The 17,367-nt window shown below is 44.8% G+C and overlaps 9 protein-coding genes across 9 annotated transcripts; 3 read left to right on the top strand and 6 right to left on the bottom strand.

The window, feature by feature from the left end:
• Positions 1–1,209: 1,209 nt before the first annotated feature.
• Positions 1,210–1,908, top strand: BYT42DRAFT_500623 (uncharacterized protein; the record flags this gene model as incomplete). The annotated part of the gene is made up of 1 exon (XM_051564718.1): positions 1,210–1,908. One exon carries the CDS (start codon positions 1,210–1,212, stop codon positions 1,906–1,908), a length of 699 nt encoding a protein of 232 aa, XP_051420986.1.
• A 761-nt stretch (positions 1,909–2,669) lies between these two features.
• Positions 2,670–3,693, top strand: BYT42DRAFT_578246 (P-loop containing nucleoside triphosphate hydrolase protein). Its single transcript, XM_051569271.1, has 5 exons — positions 2,670–2,722; positions 2,793–2,817; positions 2,882–2,950; positions 3,017–3,392; positions 3,460–3,693. The coding sequence occupies exons 1-5, from the start codon at positions 2,694–2,696 to the stop codon at positions 3,678–3,680; spliced, it is 720 nt and encodes a 239-aa protein (XP_051420985.1). The 5' UTR covers positions 2,670–2,693; the 3' UTR covers positions 3,681–3,693.
• On the bottom strand, positions 3,694–5,344 carry BYT42DRAFT_578245 (uncharacterized protein). The gene has a single exon (XM_051569270.1). It carries the CDS (start codon positions 5,280–5,282, stop codon positions 3,768–3,770), a length of 1,515 nt encoding a protein of 504 aa, XP_051420984.1. The 5' UTR covers positions 5,283–5,344; the 3' UTR covers positions 3,694–3,767.
• A 292-nt stretch (positions 5,345–5,636) lies between these two features.
• Positions 5,637–6,566, bottom strand: BYT42DRAFT_616058 (60S ribosomal protein L16; the record flags this gene model as incomplete). Its single annotated transcript, XM_051572027.1, has 3 exons — positions 5,637–6,088; positions 6,177–6,315; positions 6,426–6,566. The coding sequence occupies 3 exons, from the start codon at positions 6,564–6,566 to the stop codon at positions 5,637–5,639; spliced, it is 732 nt and encodes a 243-aa protein (XP_051420983.1).
• A 650-nt stretch (positions 6,567–7,216) lies between these two features.
• Positions 7,217–8,102, top strand: BYT42DRAFT_48830 (60S ribosomal protein L11). Its single transcript, XM_051563864.1, has 2 exons — positions 7,217–7,769; positions 7,834–8,102. The coding sequence occupies exons 1-2, from the start codon at positions 7,296–7,298 to the stop codon at positions 7,858–7,860; spliced, it is 501 nt and encodes a 166-aa protein (XP_051420982.1). The 5' UTR covers positions 7,217–7,295; the 3' UTR covers positions 7,861–8,102.
• Positions 8,103–9,657: 1,555 nt separating this feature from the next.
• BYT42DRAFT_578237 (uncharacterized protein) lies at positions 9,658–10,054 on the bottom strand. The gene has a single exon (XM_051569269.1). It carries the CDS (start codon positions 9,884–9,886, stop codon positions 9,710–9,712), a length of 177 nt encoding a protein of 58 aa, XP_051420981.1. The 5' UTR covers positions 9,887–10,054; the 3' UTR covers positions 9,658–9,709.
• A 1,032-nt stretch (positions 10,055–11,086) lies between these two features.
• Positions 11,087–11,848, bottom strand: BYT42DRAFT_578232 (uncharacterized protein). The gene is made up of 2 exons (XM_051569268.1): positions 11,341–11,848; positions 11,087–11,282 (listed from the first exon to the last, which is right to left on the bottom strand). The coding sequence occupies exon 1, from the start codon at positions 11,775–11,777 to the stop codon at positions 11,484–11,486; it is 294 nt and encodes a 97-aa protein (XP_051420980.1). The 5' UTR covers positions 11,778–11,848; the 3' UTR covers positions 11,087–11,282; positions 11,341–11,483.
• A 44-nt stretch (positions 11,849–11,892) lies between these two features.
• BYT42DRAFT_48687 (uncharacterized protein) lies at positions 11,893–12,891 on the bottom strand. Its single transcript, XM_051563763.1, has 2 exons — positions 12,720–12,891; positions 11,893–12,609 (listed from the first exon to the last, which is right to left on the bottom strand). The coding sequence occupies exon 2, from the start codon at positions 12,552–12,554 to the stop codon at positions 12,009–12,011; it is 546 nt and encodes a 181-aa protein (XP_051420979.1). The 5' UTR covers positions 12,555–12,609; positions 12,720–12,891; the 3' UTR covers positions 11,893–12,008.
• A 1,699-nt stretch (positions 12,892–14,590) lies between these two features.
• Positions 14,591–17,200, bottom strand: BYT42DRAFT_578225 (Sodium/hydrogen exchanger family-domain-containing protein). The gene is made up of 6 exons (XM_051569267.1): positions 17,076–17,200; positions 16,372–16,993; positions 16,220–16,303; positions 16,057–16,118; positions 15,640–15,960; positions 14,591–15,558 (listed from the first exon to the last, which is right to left on the bottom strand). The coding sequence occupies exons 1-6, from the start codon at positions 17,151–17,153 to the stop codon at positions 14,755–14,757; spliced, it is 1,971 nt and encodes a 656-aa protein (XP_051420978.1). The 5' UTR covers positions 17,154–17,200; the 3' UTR covers positions 14,591–14,754.
• Positions 17,201–17,367: the final 167 nt, after the last annotated feature.

Here is a 17,367-nt window from a genome sequence, read left to right as displayed (position 1 = left end):
TGTCCATATGCTTACCCCTATGCTTGTTCCCACTGTATCTCTGGTGTTGTTCTCCTCGTGGCTGCCTGGTATACCTCTTGCTGTACTATGCATGGCATGTATTATTCTCTGTTCACATGAGCATCGCCAAACCTAGCACGTCAAGTCGATATACACTGACGTCGAACATCATTGACTCGTTCCGTCCGTCTTGTACTTCCCGTTGCTGCGCCTGTCCTGCTCTCATCCTGGTCCTTAGCCGCACCCTGGTCCTTGTCTTTGTCTTGCGCTGACCATCCCGTAGCCTGCGCATAACACATACGTTGAAATGTCGCCAAAACATTGCAAACATGCTCAACATGGACTGGAAGATATTCCCACAATTCCGTTTTGTTTGCTCCCTGATGCGGGTTGGCGCGATTGCCATCAATAACATGAACGAGGCAATCATTATCAACTGTGCCGAGGTCTACGGCAGAACGCGCACCATTGACGTTCATCGGGAGAAAGTTTACCATTAAAAAGGGTCAGCTTCTTTGACGGCTTTGCCGCCGTCTGCTACCCGATATCCAAACGTACGGATCCCTACAAAGATTGACAGTGATGGGAAGAATTTGATTGTCGGCACGAAAACCTGGAATATGCTAGTTACGTCGTCGCTGCGCATCGACCATCAATTGAAGTTCCAAAAACCTAGCTTCAACATTTATACAGATGCATCGGACACAGGCTGAGGGATCCGCTCCCCCAATTATCACGACATCGGGATTCTGGACCAAGAACGAGCAAGAACAGCCAATAAACGTAAGAGAATTGAAAACGATTACTTTGGATTGAAACTCGCGGCACCGAAAAGTTCCAAGGATCAACGATCCAGATACACAGCGACAGCCGCACGGCACTCAAATACGTTACCAAGGCCGGAAGGGCGGCCTCCATGCTCCTCCAAGACCTGGCGATTGGCATCCAAAGCCTCTGCAGTCGTTACGAGCTTCAGATAATGTATCAACACGTCCCAGGGTTATCGAACGACGTCGCCGACAAGCTCAGCAGGCGGATACGACCCTTGTACCAAACGGCTCTCCCGACAAAGTTTTTTCAGCAGATCCAGAAGGCATGGGGACCAATGACGATCGACGCTTTTACCTCACGGGAGAATACACAGCTGTCGAATTTCTGGAGTTTGAGACCGGATCCCGAAGGGACAGCGATCGATGTATTCCAGCAACAATGGCCGAAGACGGGATTATATGTGAGTCCGCCATGGAACCTGATTCCAAGGGTACTCCGAACGATGAAAATTCAGAAAGTCAAGCGCCAAGTCCTCGCTACACCATCTTGGCCGACACAGTTCTGGTTCCCCATGCTGTTACGGATGAAGAGACTCCGACCACCGATGTTTTTTCAGATGATGAAGAGATGGACGATAGCCACATGACTATTATCCGGCGAATACAACCACAGGACGGAATACCCGAGGCCACTCAAGCTTTTCTAGCAAAAGCCACTCGGGTAAATACGCGGAAGGCGTATGATCAAGGGTGGAGAAAAGGGGCTACTTGGTGCCACAGACAGAGTCCCTCAGTGGATCCAAAAAGCTACGACGTACAGGTGTTCCTCACTTTTCTGATTGCACACCAACATCACTCCCTATCGTCATTAAACTCGATAAGATCTGCCATAGATTCGGTGTACAAGATACTCCACCCACAACACCTTCCACTCGCTGAACAATCTTTGGTGATCGAATTCTTCTGGGCAAAACGACGTTCTGAAATTCGACTTGCAACCATGCAACAAATCCAGACGTGGGATTTAGATATTCTGACCTTGTATATCAAACGCTCACTACGAGACAATTCCATACTTTCTCTGTACGACCACCAGCAGAAAACCTCCCAGTGTCGGCGGAACCCCAGTGCACTTTGATCTCGAACGCAGCAATGCGAAATCAACCGCGATTTTTCTGGACGTCGAATCTATCAGGAAAGCGAACTTATTGACCGAAGATAAATCAACGCAAGTAATCGCACAGTATGATATTCTACATCAGTTACGACAAATCCGAACACGATTCAAATTCACCTCCACATATACATTTTGTCGTTCGCCCAGTACTTTTACCGATGACCATCGATCGAGGCCGTACACGATCTTTATGCTGGCAGAACAAGACACCGGCGACCAAGATTCAGGAACAAAAAATCGCTTCTTGGCTGTTCCATCAAGTTGCGCTAGACGTGATAACCGATAGTTCGCAAAAATTGAAGAACTGTGATGTACAGGGCCTACTCGATAAATGCTTCCAGAGGGACAAGTGAAGACCATCTTGACCGGCGTGGTTGGCTTATTCGGTGGAACGAGCAGATGAGAATCATCGGCAACCCGCAGCTGAACAGACAGCTTCATATTCTGGTAGCATTGCTGTATTCGGAAGTTGCGAATGCAAACCGATCCGTTGCCGACATCATCCAAAAATTCTTTTTCGACCATTCATAATAAAATGTAACTGCAACCACTTGCAGGAGATTCTTTCTTGTTTTGTTTGTTCTGTTCTTATCTGGTAACTTGCAGACATGCCAAGCTTTAGATATTCGCACAAACGAAAAAACATGCGACTCTTTTATTTGGAGAAGCGCCAAGACTGAGATTTATGTGAACCATGAAATTGCGGTGTTGCACGGGGCGGCGGTTTTTTCATATATGAACAACCCATGGCGCGCGTGCACACCATAGGCATAAGGTAAATGGCCGAGAACTATGACGCGAAAGCTACCCAGGAACTCACCAGGAATTGTTACTTTTTCCTATAGTGGACCGTCGTGTTCCGGAAAAACAGTGAGTTGCAGCGCTTACCTTTCTTCGTGATGTGGACTTGAGTAGCTAATGCATGGCTTGGCAGACCATTACGCGCATTCTGCAAAAGATACTCAAGCGTAGTGTAGTCATTTATCAAGATGACTTCTTCAAGGTAAAGTGCACCGTGAGAAGGACCGATCGTGGAATCGGAGCAACTCAATCAACCTTCCAAAAACAGCCTGATAGTCAAATTCCTATCGATGAGGAAACGCAGCTGGCCAACTGGGACTGTCCGGATGCTTTGAATTTTCAAGCGTTGGCTGACACCATACAGTACGCTCGGCAGCATGAGGGACAGTTGCCACCTGGTTACAAATCCAACGAGGTGAACAATACCCACGATGGTTCAAATTTATTGCCAAAAGACGCTCTCAATAGATTATTGCGTCAATTGGATGTCGAACAAGACGATATCTTTATCATTGTTGATGGCTTCATGCTGTATTGGGATGCTGACGTTACCTCAGTATTGGATTGTCGAATCTTCATGACCGCTTCCTATGAAACGTTGAAAAACCGCAGAGAAGGGCGTAAAGGATATGCCACCATCGAAGGTAGGATACAACGCTTTTAGCGCTCAAATCTTTCGTCGATGACCTAACCATCTGTATGCTCTGTTAGGTTACTGGGAAGATCCACCTGGCTTCTTTGATAAGATTGTATGGCCGCAATTTGTGAAATGGAACAAGCATTTGTTTGCCGGTCAAGATCATTCGGAAATCGATCACAAAGCAGTGGACAATGTGCTGTCTGTGAACACCGATGAAATCTCGATTGAAGATATGGCCGTGAAAGTGATACAGAAACTACACGAGACAATGGAACATAATAAATCGAAATAAAAACCAATCCTGGATGATTGAAAGAATCATGAATAGTGGGTTTTCTTTTAATTACAACATGCGTGTTTCTCTTTCAGATGATATACTCTATTTTACAGTGGTCTGAAGAATGTGGTTGAGACGATCCAGCAACTCCTGATTCGGCTCGGTTTTCGTCGGTCGACTACGGGATAAAGTCAACCGCTCTTTGGCCAATACCGCGATCGACGACGTCAAAGGTGTCTTCTTCCGCCGTTTGGCCGTATTATCCGAAATCCGAAGGTAAGTTTCAAGCGCTGACTGGGTATCGCCCAGATCAAGTAATGCTGATACAAGGGTATACAAGGTTTCCGAATTAGGCATAACTTTCTTCTGTTGCATAGCATCGTACAGTTGTTTGACGATGTCCGTATTCGAAACCGCTGCGTGGTGACTGTGGTCGTCATTGACATCCGAGTCGCCATCGATCGCGGAAGGTCGCATGAAATAAGCAAAGAATGCATTGTACGTGGTGACAATGGGCGTAATCCTGAGTTCGTCCATTTGACGCAAGGCTTCCAGTGCTTTGTCAAGACGACGATGATTCAGCATGATATCAATGTAGATCCTGAAGCTATCTGCATCCGGTGACGGGGCCTTGGTGACAGTATCTTTGCTATTGCTATTGCTGCTGCTGAGCGTCTTTTGCATCGCATCAAACATGTAGAGTGCTTTTTCGTACGTGCCCACTTGGGCATAACTCGTCATAATGGCATTCCACACAACGGTGTCGTTACTGATCTCTGACGTTTGAGTATCGCGCAAATGGGCCACCATCGTTTCGATTCCATCCCGATCCCCCATCCGTCCCATTCCACTGATGAGCGTTGAATACGTATATTTATCGGGTCGAAGACCTCGTGCTATCATGTCATGGTATAATCGTTGCGCGGTTCGTATATCGGATAGATGCGACGCAATGTGAATAAGCGTATTGTATGTAATAACGTCTGGCTCGATATTGCAGGCCACCATCTCATCCAAAAGCGCCAGCGCCTGGGTCAGATGATGCGGGCGTTTTACAGGTACATCTCGCCCGCCTACCCAGTGTATCAGAGCATTGTATTGATCGGCCTGGAGCGGGAAACGCCGCATCTTCATGTCTTCCACAAGAGCGTTCAGTCGATGCACATTTTTTCGCGTCGCTCGTGCTCGTATGGTGTACAGGAATAAATGACGGTAAGTACGCTGTGAAAGGTGAAGGTGATAGTTGTTATGAAACAGGTGACTGTACAGTGGCCAGATGCGTTCGATATCTTGAGTGGCCATTACACGGTAAAATTCAGAAAGCAGTGCTGCTTTAGATTTCCGGGACTCCAAGTTGACGGGAACCGAACGAGGATGCATAAGGTCGTCGTTGAGACAGTCTAAGAGCACAGGTTTCCGTCGTTTTTCGCGTCCGTCTGTAGGGTCATCGTTGATTGCTAATGCAGCACTGGAATGAGAGAACTTCAACGGGATCAACAAAATAGGTCGCCAGGTATCAATCCTTGTCAATCGTCCATCTTGTGTTTCCAGGTTGCGACATAATATACATTTTGCCGTGTTCGACACAGTGTTCACACTATGCCAAAGCCGCCGCATGGTATAAAGGATTAAGGGATACACCTGTCTGGTTGTAGTGTGTGTGGATTTTTTTTTTTTTTGAGACGGAGTGAGGCAGGAGCGACAGTAAACAGTGTGACTATTCGGCCCCTCATTTGTAACTCCGTCATCGTTCATTTCCCTGTTTGGCGGAACTGACAGATTGTGGAGAGGTTTGATTTAAAGCATCTGTGTGCCAAGGAAACAGCGAGGATAATGGTCAATGACAATGTATATTAATGAGAGCCCGGCGTCTATGTTGCATTAACAAGACTGTTTTCTACGCTGTCAAGGACTGATGCATGTATGCGAAATGATGAAAGAGTGATTTTATTACATTGAGCCAATAATTATTCAGTGACCAAGAGCAGCAATGGAAGCGTTGACATCCTTGATGGCATCAGCCTTGGATTCGACGGCCTTCTTTTGGATAGCAACAAGGGCAGCCTTGCGCTTGTAGTAAGCAGCAGATTTGGCCAAACGCTTCTCTTCGAGCTTGGCAACAACATCCTGGTACTTCCAGCCGACTTCGTGGGAGATACGGCCAAGGGTGGTGTACTTGCGACCAGGCTTGAGTCGCAAAACACGGAGAGCATCGGGGACAACCATGCGCTTGACACGATCATAGGGAGGAGGGCAGCCTTCGAACAACTTGATGCGGTCCAAAGCGGCAGCGCCACGAGCGGTCTTGTGAGGGATCATACCACGGATAGCCTTGTACAAGATGCGGGAAGGAGCGCGGAAATGATAAGGACCCTTGTTGGGGTTGACAAGACAACGCTTGTGAAGGTAGGCGTGATACTTCACTGTAAAACCGATGCCGGGCATTTTTTTTTAGTATGGCCGAACTTGATGGTCGCTTTAATGTCTAAAAGAAGATGGATAGCCACTTACACTTGTTGCGGAAGAATTCGCCAGAGACATTAAGAGCTTCACAACGGACAACCACGACCTTCTGTCCGTTCAAGGCCTGCTTGGAAATAATAGAAGCGAGGCGACCGAGGAGATGACCCTTGCCGTCAATGACAACCACCTACACGGTTACACATAGACATACACATTAGTTACCGCGTCCAGTCTCGCCACCATAACTCCAAAAAAATAAAAACACGCAATGGCCAATAATAACAACACGCAAGAAACCCCAGAAGTTCCATGACTAGCATGGAAATGGTCACCGGTGGAAGCCACGCCACCATGCCAGCCACGGCCAACGGCCATGGTGACCAGCTCCCTTTCATGCGTAATGCGTTTCCATAGCCCAACAAAGCTGAGGGCGGCCATTGGAACACTCTATTCTCGGAAAACAAGAACCAGTACCTTTTCAAAAGTGCTCATGTTTGTAGGCTATGAATAAAAAGTAAGAAGGCTTCCACAGAGAGACACTTGGCTTCCCAAAATAAAAATTTTGCAGTCTCAAGTCACGTGATTTTGGATCTGGCGTCGAGCCAACTCCACTATGCAAAAGGAACACATTTCACACTGAAATACAGCGATATTCTGTAGGAAATAGGAGACATCACAATTTATGATAGCAAAAAAGTTTCATTTGTGAGTACGGAATTGTGTATGTATACAATGCCAATGTTCATTTATGCATGGACCAAGTGGCTTTGCTGAGCGGCGAGAGGTAACCAGAAAAGGACGGCTCGGAGCAGCGCGGCCGGAATGGTCCGAGCAATACCATCCGCATTTGGACAGCTGATCGATCCTTCTTTTCCCATCGCTTTATACCGTGGTTCAACCAACAGCAATGGTATGTATCGATCGACGGAACGAACTAGCGATGTGGAGATTAGATGTAGAATGGATGGATGCAGCCAATTCAAAGATGAATCGATTTTTTCTTGTTAAAATCAAGCGGGGAAATATCGAATTGGACACACGAAATGGCCGAATTCCTGAAATTTGCAACCAAAGGGCACATGGAAGAATGGCCGAATGAACATACTAATGGAATTTTCTTTTGTGTGAATGCAATAGAGTGCCGAACAAAAGACCTCTGGCCATCTTATGAAGAAGCTTCACATTGAGAAGCTTGTTCTCAATATCTCTGTCGGTGAATCGGGTGATAGATTGACCCGTGCCGCCAAAGTGCTCGAGCAATTGACCGGTCAGACTCCCGTCTACTCCAAGGCTCGTTACACTGTCCGTACCTTTGGTATCCGTCGTAACGAAAAGATTGCCGTCCACGTCACCGTCCGTGGTGCCAAGGCCGAGGAGATCTTGGAACGTGGTTTGAAGGTCAAGGAATACGAATTGCGTGCTCGCAACTTCTCGGAAACCGGCAACTTCGGTTTCGGTATTGACGAACATATTGATTTGGGCATCAAGTACGATCCTTCCATTGGTATTTATGGTATGGACTACTACGTTGTCATGGGTCGTCCCGGCAACCGTGTCGCTCGCCGTAAGCACTGCAAGACCAGAGTTGGCCCCAACCATCGTATCAAGAAGGAAGAATCCATGGAATGGTTCAAGTCTCGTGTAAGTTGGCTCGGCGGGGACTCTTGAATTTTATGCAAATGGTACTCACGCCGTTTTTTTTTAGTTCGATGGTATCATCTTGAACAAATAAATCATGTCGAGCGCGTGTTGTTGGTGGATTGTTGTTGCATAATAAAAAGTAAAACTGTAACCATGGTATATGTTGTATTGCGTCCAACTGTTTTGTTCATGCATGCAAGCAAGAGAGACGTACGTATAGTTAGCCTGTAAAACCAGACATTGATGAGGATATCCACGAAGCATGCCTTGTTACCACACTGGTTTAGGACGAGAGACTATTTGTGAAATTATATTTCAAAGATCGAAAATAACGCAGGAGAGTTATATCAAATATGGTTCTTTGCGAATGCAGATGTTAATAATGCCAATTTACGGCAAGTGGCGCGTAGTTGGCGAATTGCCTAATCAGACCCGTTTTAACAACTAACGCTAAGATAAGATGAAAAGTGTGATCTATCATACGTGACAATGATCTATGCAGAAAATAGAACAACGCTCATGCCGAGGTGAATGCATTTTGTTATTCGAACCAAGGTCTATCTCATCAGTCAAGACCATTTATAACGAAGCACGGCTCGCTTGGTTGATCAATGCCGTTGATGATGCGCCTAATAAGAGCATGATTCGTATTATTGATCTATATTTCATGATATGTTGTCAGCTGGTCATGATAATACAATTCTGCATCGGTACAGATTGGATATAAGCCGATCCCAGTTTTTGCAGGCTTGATCAAGACAAGTTATTCATCTGACCAACAAGGGTGATAAAAGCAAGAATGAATCATATGATTCAAAGAACTTGCTGGAATAAGTGGAGCAACTTTCCCTAATATAAAGTCATCGAATCATCCTGTAGTTCCGTTTAGAATAAATGTAGAGTTATTTTTCAGGTGATGTCGTTGAAGTACTTGTCGTATTCAACATGTTCAATTATATATCTGACACGAAATCATCATTCGATCTCTCCTTTGATATGGGATACTCATCTTCCATAAGTCCCGATATTCATTCTATCGGTTATCTCCTCCTCAGTCCAAGGCACCGTTTCTTTCTATTAAACTCACCTTTGAAGAGACCATTACGCAGGAATCATATAAATTAATACCATTTATTCATACACTCTAATCCTAACGGATATATCAACTACAGTACGGATACACTTTTCTGGAAAGTGGTAAAATACTCGCGCACTTTTGGGAGTTTCTTGCGTAACCTGTGCCTCAAATTCTCTGCATATTTCTGCGGGTTCTTCTGGACTCGAATCTATCAAAAAGCGAATTTATTGGCCGAAGATTAACCAACGCAAATGATCGCACAGTACGATATTCAGTTACGACAAATCCTAACACGATTCAACGTCGCCTCCACATATACACTTTGTCGTTTGTCCAGCACTTCCCGATGACCATAGATCGAGGCCATATACGATCTTTATGCTGGCAGAACAAGACACCGGCGACCAAGATTCCGCAGCAAAGATTGCTGCAACTTTCCCGGCAAGTTGCGTTGGAGGTGGTAACATCCGTTTGCGACTCATTGAAGTAATGCGATGTACAGGGCTTACTTGAATAAGCGCCCTGATGGACGGATGAAGCCTTCCTTGACCGTTGTGACTGGCTTATCTGGTGAAGCGATCAAGAAACAAGCAGTTAAACAAACAGCATGAAAGTCTAGCGGGATTGGTTTCCTCCGACACAGCGAATGCAAACCGATCGGTTGCTGATGTCATTCAGCACTCTTTATCGAACCATTTGCAATAATAAATAAATAACAGTTTCTTGCAGAAACCTCGCACGAGTGAAAAAACCATCAGAATCTTTTATTGGACAAATCTCAAGGCTAAATTTTATGTTTAGAAGTGGTTTCCAAGGAACTCTTTCAAAAGTGCGCAGAAAATTTTCTGGAAAAAGTGCATGTTCACGTTAACTTGGAATCAACGCGCTTCTCATAAGAAAAAAATTTGGGTCGCTGGTTCCACAAAGAAGGCAACAACGTGCAGGCCGTTGCAAAGAGAGTCTGCACAGACAAGATGATACGAAAACAATGCATTATATTTATGAAGAATCGATCCGCATCAACATTACCAGGTGTCATTCGACGACGCACGAAGCATCTACAGCAACAGGTTGGGCAAGAGTTGTGTGGTTGGGACCACACAGAAAAAAGTCATATGACCTTGTTTTGATACCCCAAGATGTTATTTCGAATACAACCATGCTTGCACAGAGGAAAGGAAGCGATGGAAGTGGTTCATTTTTTTTGCGTCTCATTGGAGGCCATTATTTCATCATTTCAAGTATCATATGGACTAAATATCTTTGAATAAAAATTTAGATTACTTTGTTTCAATAACCCTTCTGTATTCTGGCGGATTTGTTTTGACATTGATCGTGTATTTAGTAAAATGCCATTTCTGTGCGTATGTAAATTAAACATGATGCATGGCAGATCGGTTAAAAGGAGATTTAAGATGAGCAATCCAAAACTGACCAAGCGGGCTGGGCCAGAAGAAAACAGGACCCATCTTATCGCTGCTGTGCAGAAGATTCATGTTTTGCCCGCGTGACCGCAGAAGGTGAAGGAATTCGCCAAATAAGCTGGGACCCGACAAGGTCGTACATAACAACAATTTGTATAACGTGACGGTGCTGCACAGATCATCCAAGGCATTTCATTGGAAAAAGCACGAATAAGAAGAAAGGAACTGCAAGCGCGTGCATATTTAACAAACTGCAAGAAAAAAAAATACTGTAATGTTACTTTTTCCGAGAATTGCAAAAATGACATCCAGCATGAATAAACATTATTTGCCCGCCTTAACTTTCTTATTCATCCTAACTAGTCTTGGGCGTGTTGGCTCACTGTTAATCCAAATCGAGCTGAGTGGGACCATAGGCGTATCGCTTCGGATAGCCTCAATAGCGTTTGTATCGTTATTCATTTTGAATAACATATTGTCGCTGCTTTTGGGGCCGTGGATCGAAGGGTGGCAAGGTCATGTTGTTCTTCGAAAGCATTCGGACCGCACCTGCCAGACCAATAGCGAATGCAGCTTGCTGGTCGCGATTCCTCGTTGCGTGACCTCTTCGGACGGCAGGACAATCTAGGTTGATGCATCGGACTGCACCAAGGACTTGCTTCGTTTTTCCATCCGGTAATCTTCGTTTCGTTAGCTCTGTTTGATGGAAACAGAATACGCAAGTCTTCGATGAGCAAAATTCATTTTGTTATAGCGACTGTCGTATTTCTTGAGTGTTCTGTCCGCATCTTCTTCCCCCCCTCTTCGTGCATGAGAGCCCACACCGGTTACAGCGTTTCCAATGCTCATCACTAAGTTCGTTGGAACATTTCGATCGGTCATTTGCGCCCGTTCGCTTGACTCCAGCATCGCATAGGCTCGCTTTGTACGCAATGACTGCGTATATGCTATTTTCTTGGACTTGCGATTATGATAAAAGTTACGCAATGTGTCGCTTGCATCTTCTTGTAACTACAACAATGACGGTGTGAGTTTAGCATATACAATTGGTTCAAGAAAAATCTGCATATTTGAAACTATGCAATGCTTGTTCCTGCGTCCAAGCGTGCGAAATTGGGTTACGGTTCAACATTTCTTTAGTGCTTTTGATCGAAGGAGTCATCTATTTTCCAGTCAGCCAATTCACTAGATGTGAATAAAACAATACTTTTTTTAATTTTTCACGTCGTCTTCGATGTCTTCTTGCAAATGATATTTCTTCGATGTTCTTGGCACGGATTTTAACTGGTTTCGGAAGCAACAGCTCAGATCAGAAAGGGAGTCTTCTGCTTCGACATAGGCGCAAGTTTCAAGACAACCATATCTGTTGTATAAGCGTAAATGCCTGCTGACGGTCGGCACGCTTAGAGGCACTATCACTGACATTGTTTGAATTCCGTAGTCCGTTCCCGAGAAAGTGACGGCATGCTGTAATAGAGAGATGTCCAATCTTTTCGCCTCGTCCATGCATTGAGGAAATGCTGCTGTAGGCACTGTATCACGTCTTTCTTCCTCTGTATCTTTTCCTCGGTACAGCTATCAATATGGGTTGCATTAGTTCAATCAGCCGTTGATTCAATGTACAAATCAACGTACCTGGCGTTGCAGCAAATAACGTTCATTTTTTGCCTTGCGCAAACTTGTACGACATGTCAAAAGCGCCTGATATTCCCTCTGCATTGCAGCCTTTTTATCTTGCTAATTTCTGAAATTCAGGTCGGAACGGTCTTTATAAAATCGTCCTTTTGCCAGTTTCACCTCGTTTTGTAATGATTGCCTCAATGTCACGATCTCTTTTTGCCGTTTTTGCAAGCCATCAATAACATCAGTCAATGAATTGATCTGATTTTTCATGTCGTCGTTTTGAACGGCCGGTTTAGCGCTTGCTTTTTTGCGCTCATGCCATCTATCGTATTTCGACGTCATTTTGTACGTTCGACGATGAATCAGTGATTCTTGGAGGATCGCCACTTTGCCATTCGTTGATATTCGGTGTTGGAACGTCAATCCATAGGTCTCGCAAATGTCCTTGGTTTTTCCCAGATCAAATATTACTGCCGCTCTTCGACCAAGGATGTGATGGGATTGTTGTTTCTTGAAACGAATTGATACATACCAGAAGATGAACCGAAAAGCTCGTAGATGCTTGTTTCGTCTAGGTGGAGCGTTTGTTCGGCGGATGCGAGACCACAGGATGAACTGATTTTGTAAATTTGCCGTAACCCGCCAGACGAAAGATCGCATTACACAGTGTCATGAATGGTAACAGGAGGGCCGGGTGCTTCTGCAATTTCCCGTACTTTGGGAAATAAGGGGCAAGTTGGTCAGAAATCAATGTAATTACTCGGTATTCCTCGGTTGTCCATGAGATATTTGTAGGTATATGCTTTTGAATACGCGATTCTGTACCAGTTTCATCAGTGTTTGATTCCGTAATCAACTTCTTGACCACTATTTGGTGTGATCGTACTGTCTACCAGGATTTCTCCAACTTCGCTAGCGGTGGGTGCATTGTAACGACGAACATCATGTCTGTTTTCCGCACTTCTGAGCAGTCTCACATCTGCGGCTTCCTCAGATTTATGCAAGACCTGGGCCATCGACTGCAGCAACGGCACGAACGGGTTGACTTTGGTAAAGATCTTGTAGAATGAGAAGGGTAGAGTTTTGGAGATAGGGTGCCACAGTATGCCGGTGTCCGTGTTGTGTGTCGGAATCATAAATGTACGTTTGAGCAAACGCAGGAGTATGGCTCTTGGTTGGTGGAAGTAGACCACCGATCTGGTGGTAAATGCCTCCTTGGATACGATAGCAGTGAGCTCCACTGCGATTGTCGGCCACGGATTCATCTATTTGAGAGCCTACCGAAGTAAAATTCAAATTCGTATTATAGGCGCGGATCTGCTCACAAAAATCTCTTCCTTCTTCGTTGTCGCTATGAAGGAGACGCGCGATCGTTGATGGTGTAGGCTCCGAAGGTGGAAACACAAGGGAACCTTGGGCACAGCAGAACTGGAACTGCGGATTCGAGATGGATCCGGACAAGCGCTGTTTGAGCCACTTGTGTGCCTGACAGAAATTGCACACGACATACAAGCGCCCCAAGGTATGTCTACTGGGGAGGTTGGCATCATCAGCAGATGCAGGTATTCTACGAATGCATCCCGCAGTATCATTGTCGTTTGCTTCCCTTATATATAGTCTCCTCGGATTCAATGAGCAAGCTGAATGACCACTTTGTTGATGTCCCACTTGCCGGCGCGTAGAGCAACGAAGTTCTGCCAATCCTTGGACCGTAGCAACACTGGGTGGTTGGACGCGTTTGGGATTGTTGGGACAGTTTCTAGAGGTCGAGCGAGGGTGTCCTAGCAGACTGCAAGAAGCGCAAAAAACGTTTGAGAATGACCTAAGGTATTTTAATGAAGAACTGAAAGAATGAGCATATAAAAGAGTTAAGGAAGATCAATCTAGCCCGAGTAATGCGTTTTGTTAAATTGTTAAATCGAATCGATGTATCACAGTCTGCCCATTCAAAAAGGGAAGGTCCAACTCAACCATTGCAGTAAATCATGTGATTCATTTCGTTTTACCCAATCAGAAACGTTTGTTTTTCAAAAAGTCCCCAATCAAAACCGCCAAATTGGCTGAAAATTAGCGCGCATAACTTCGCAAACATTTTAATAAAGTGGTGTGGGGGTACCTTGTTATTTTTCTTTTTTCTTTTTCGTTCCGGGGTCAAAACGTGATCTTTGTACTGCACTGAAGCAGCTGCAACATCATTGCCGTGTGAAGACCCCGAAAATTTGGTAGCTGTTTATGCTGCTGCCAAGTTATATTCACAGAGATGAAAGAAAAAAAATTGGTGGCACGCGTGATGTGATTCAGTCTAGACCTGATGAAAATGCAAACGCATGATTCTCTGCGCTATGATTGGGTCACTACCACGGTAGATCGTCGTCTGTTGTGAATAGGGAACTTGCACGTCGGATGTTTCAATATGCGCATCCCACAGCCGATGATTCTGCAACGTGCACTGTAAAACGACACTAAAATTAGGCCTGGTTCTCTCTTTCTTTTTTTTCCACATCCCGATGGGTATTTCATTCCCCCCCCCATAAATTTTCATCTTTATTTGCCTCCAGCAATTTCTTTTTTAGGTAGTGTGCTTATAAAAGATTTCATCTATCCATCGGTTATTATTGCCCCAGTCAAGGTGTTCTCCTGGATGCTTCATAACACCCACTGTATGTTTATGCAAGTAATATCCACTAAAACTGACCCCTGAATACCAATTTATCACAGTTTTCTAATGTTTTTATTATAGTATGTCATCATCCCGTTCTGGTGAGACATATTCATATTACATCTACAGGAAATAAAGGCGGATTGAAATGTACAAAAAAAAGGGAAATCAGAGGGAGAGGAACAGGGAAATAACGCGCGTCTAAGCGAATTTGTCGGCATCATCTAGTGACATGGCGACGGGAAGTTGATGATGATGGTGATCGGATGAAGAATGATGATGATGTGTAGTGGGGCCAGTACTGGAGCTGGTGGAAGAAGATGACATAAATGAAGCGCGATCGGTGAGCTTCCAAAGGATAGGGGTGGCCATAAGCGTCAATGATGTCACAGCAAGGAGAAGGTAGTACACCTCGCGTGTAATGATCCCCATTTGTTTGGCGCGCGACGCAAGGACGAAAGCGAATTCGGAAATTTGGGCCAGGGCAATCGCCATGGTCGACGATTTGCGAATGTCAAACTTGAAAAACACAAGAATGATCGATGTCACCATGTATTTGAAGCCAATGACAGCAGCTGTCATGGTTAACAGAAGCATGGCCTCGGATGCCAAAAATGACGGATAGATATGCAACCCAATCGACGCGAAAAACAAGCATCCAAACAGATCACGCACGGGTTCAATGAGCGCCAACGATACTTCAAACATACTTTTCCGAGATCGTACAATGACACCTGCGGCAAAACAGCCTAATTCCATGCCTAAACCTAAATTCTCCGAGATAACGAGCATCACCATGCAAATAGCGATGGTTCCCAGTAACATCAATTCACTGTTCGGTTGGATCGACGGTTTAGGCGATAGACGCCGAAGCATCCGCGGAACCCACGATAACAGACGAACAATGGCAAAGCAAATCAGAGCGAAAATGGAAAGTGACAATGTGATTTTCATCATTGCCAATAATACTTGGATGCCGGACTTGGCCAGCGCAGGGATCATGGCCTTATGAAAGGAAGGAAAAGGAAGAAAAAAAAAAGGAATTAGTTTGTATGCATTGGGTTATCGAGATCCTTTCTTCCTTACCAGCATGAAGCCTAAAAGAACATCCTGCATAACGAGAAGACTATACAAGTGTTCCAGGTGATCCGATTTAATCACCTTGACCACCACGGCCGTGGAACTTAGACTGACGCACGCTCCCACGAAGATGGCCTCCTTAACAGTAGCACCAAGTGCTACACCTATCATCACAAAGAACACCATCGTGACCAATAGAATCATCATCGCTCCTCCCAACGCCATTTGCCACATGGCTTTGATTTTTTCTAAAGAAAACTCGAGCCCGAGGACGAATACTATAAGCACGACCCCTAATTGCGCCAACGTTTCCGTTTGAATCAATTCCTATATCATTCATTTTCAATGACCAAGAGCAAACAATGATTATCCATGAGTCATGAGCATAGATTGGTGCTTGTTTTCTTATCTTTTGAAGCTCACCTTGATTAAATTAGTCCCAGAAGGTCCCGCAAGGATACCGGCTAGAATGTAACCGAAAAAAGCTAATAAAAAAAAAAGATGAACCATGCATTAGTACAAGAAAGGCAATTGAATTATCGCATTATTTCATCATAGAGTGCTGCAAAGCGAGACAACGTGTTACCTGGAAAACCAACCCATGAGAATAAACTGCCGAAAACGAACGACACCACCACGATCAAAATGAGATCATGTAATAATTGCATATCTGTATTCAGCAAAATCCGTTAGTATAATCACAGTTTACCCATATATCCCTTCAAACCAAGAATCTACCTTCATAAATGATCGTTGTGTCGGAAGGCCGTGTCATCACATATTCGTTGTTATCTTGATCAATGAGCGTCACCCAATGATCGTCACTAGGTGAAGTGGTTCCGCCATCATCCCCGACTTTTAACACGGTTTCGATCTGACCAAGCGAATCCGAAGAAAACACGATATTATGCTTTCGCATGCCTTGTTCAAGTTGATCCGCATTTTCTCGAATCTCTTTCAGCATATCGGTAAGCACATCCCCCACAGATTCCGTTTCGTGTGACTCGGACTCGCCCAACTCGATCGTATTGGATGTGAGCTGTTCGTGGAACTTCTTGATCGCAAGCTGGAATTCAAAGGTCAATTTCAAAGCTGGGGTGCGGAAATCGTATGTGGATCGACGTTCATGTTGCTGCACCACTTGCATATATTCCCGAAGCATGCCGAACACTAATCGTTCAAAAGCACTGAAATCGTCATATTTGACAGCCGCTAATCGATAGAGATCCGCACTGTGTTCACTGTCGTACGCTTTAATGCTGTCGTACAGTCGCATCTTCTCTTCTTCCAATGACTGTCGATACTGTTGTCCTTGCTCGAGCATGCTGTAAATGTGACGGGCATCTTGAGGCGTATAAATCTAATGGATTTTCCAGGGGATGGTCAATTAAGGATCAGCACGATAACGTCAAGAAGACCTCATTGTGTCTGTATGAGGTTACCTCTGCTTCGGCAGGCTCTCCACGTGCTCCAAGCCTGATAAAACAGGCCAAGAGGAAAAATAGGGAGAACAAGTGCATTATCAGTTCTCTTGGGTTCAGGGCAGGAACAACGCCGACATTTTAGGCACCAAAGAAAAATTGTAGCTCGCCCACAAAAAAAATTCCATGGTTGAAAAAGTGACGCAGTCATTCCATACATGGAAGGTGATGAAAAAAAAACCGTATTTCCAACCACGCTGTTTCCCTCACGGTGTATATTTTTTTTTTTCAAGTCCCCCATTCTCCTGAGCAA

Source organism: Radiomyces spectabilis (assembly GCF_025331425.1).
Source record: "Radiomyces spectabilis strain NRRL 2753 chromosome Unknown BYT42scaffold_10, whole genome shotgun sequence".
In the NCBI taxonomy this organism is placed as follows: domain Eukaryota; kingdom Fungi; phylum Mucoromycota; class Mucoromycetes; order Mucorales; family Radiomycetaceae; genus Radiomyces; species Radiomyces spectabilis.
This window is presented reverse-complemented; position numbering and strand designations above follow the sequence as displayed.

Excerpts from the sequence above, each read along its gene's own strand:
- BYT42DRAFT_578246 (XM_051569271.1), top strand. The coding sequence starts at position 2,694 with ATGGCGCGCGTGCACACCATAGGCATAAG. Across the intron at positions 2,723-2,792 it reads GTGCACACCATAGGCATAAG|TGGACCGTCGTGTTCCGGAA; the intron begins GTAAATGGCCGA and ends TTTTTCCTATAG. Across the intron at positions 3,393-3,459 it reads AGGATATGCCACCATCGAAG|GTTACTGGGAAGATCCACCT; the intron begins GTAGGATACAAC and ends ATGCTCTGTTAG.
- BYT42DRAFT_578245 (XM_051569270.1), bottom strand. The coding sequence starts at position 5,282 with ATGCGGCGGCTTTGGCATAGTGTGAACACTGTGTCGAACACGGCAAAA.
- BYT42DRAFT_48830 (XM_051563864.1), top strand. The coding sequence starts at position 7,296 with ATGAAGAAGCTTCACATTGAGAAGCTTGTTCTCAATATCTCTGTCGGT. Across the intron at positions 7,770-7,833 it reads TGGAATGGTTCAAGTCTCGT|TTCGATGGTATCATCTTGAA; the intron begins GTAAGTTGGCTC and ends GTTTTTTTTTAG.
- BYT42DRAFT_578237 (XM_051569269.1), bottom strand. The coding sequence starts at position 9,886 with ATGACACCTGGTAATGTTGATGCGGATCGATTCTTCATAAATATAATG.
- BYT42DRAFT_578232 (XM_051569268.1), bottom strand. The coding sequence starts at position 11,777 with ATGGACGAGGCGAAAAGATTGGACATCTCTCTATTACAGCATGCCGTC.
- BYT42DRAFT_48687 (XM_051563763.1), bottom strand. The coding sequence starts at position 12,554 with ATGCGATCTTTCGTCTGGCGGGTTACGGCAAATTTACAAAATCAGTTC.
- BYT42DRAFT_578225 (XM_051569267.1), bottom strand. The coding sequence starts at position 17,153 with ATGCACTTGTTCTCCCTATTTTTCCTCTTGGCCTGTTTTATCAGGCTT. Across the intron at positions 16,304-16,371 it reads CACAACGATCATTTATGAAG|ATATGCAATTATTACATGAT; the intron begins GTAGATTCTTGG and ends TGCTGAATACAG. Across the intron at positions 15,559-15,639 it reads TTCTTTTAGGCTTCATGCTG|GCCATGATCCCTGCGCTGGC; the intron begins GTAAGGAAGAAA and ends TCCTTTCATAAG.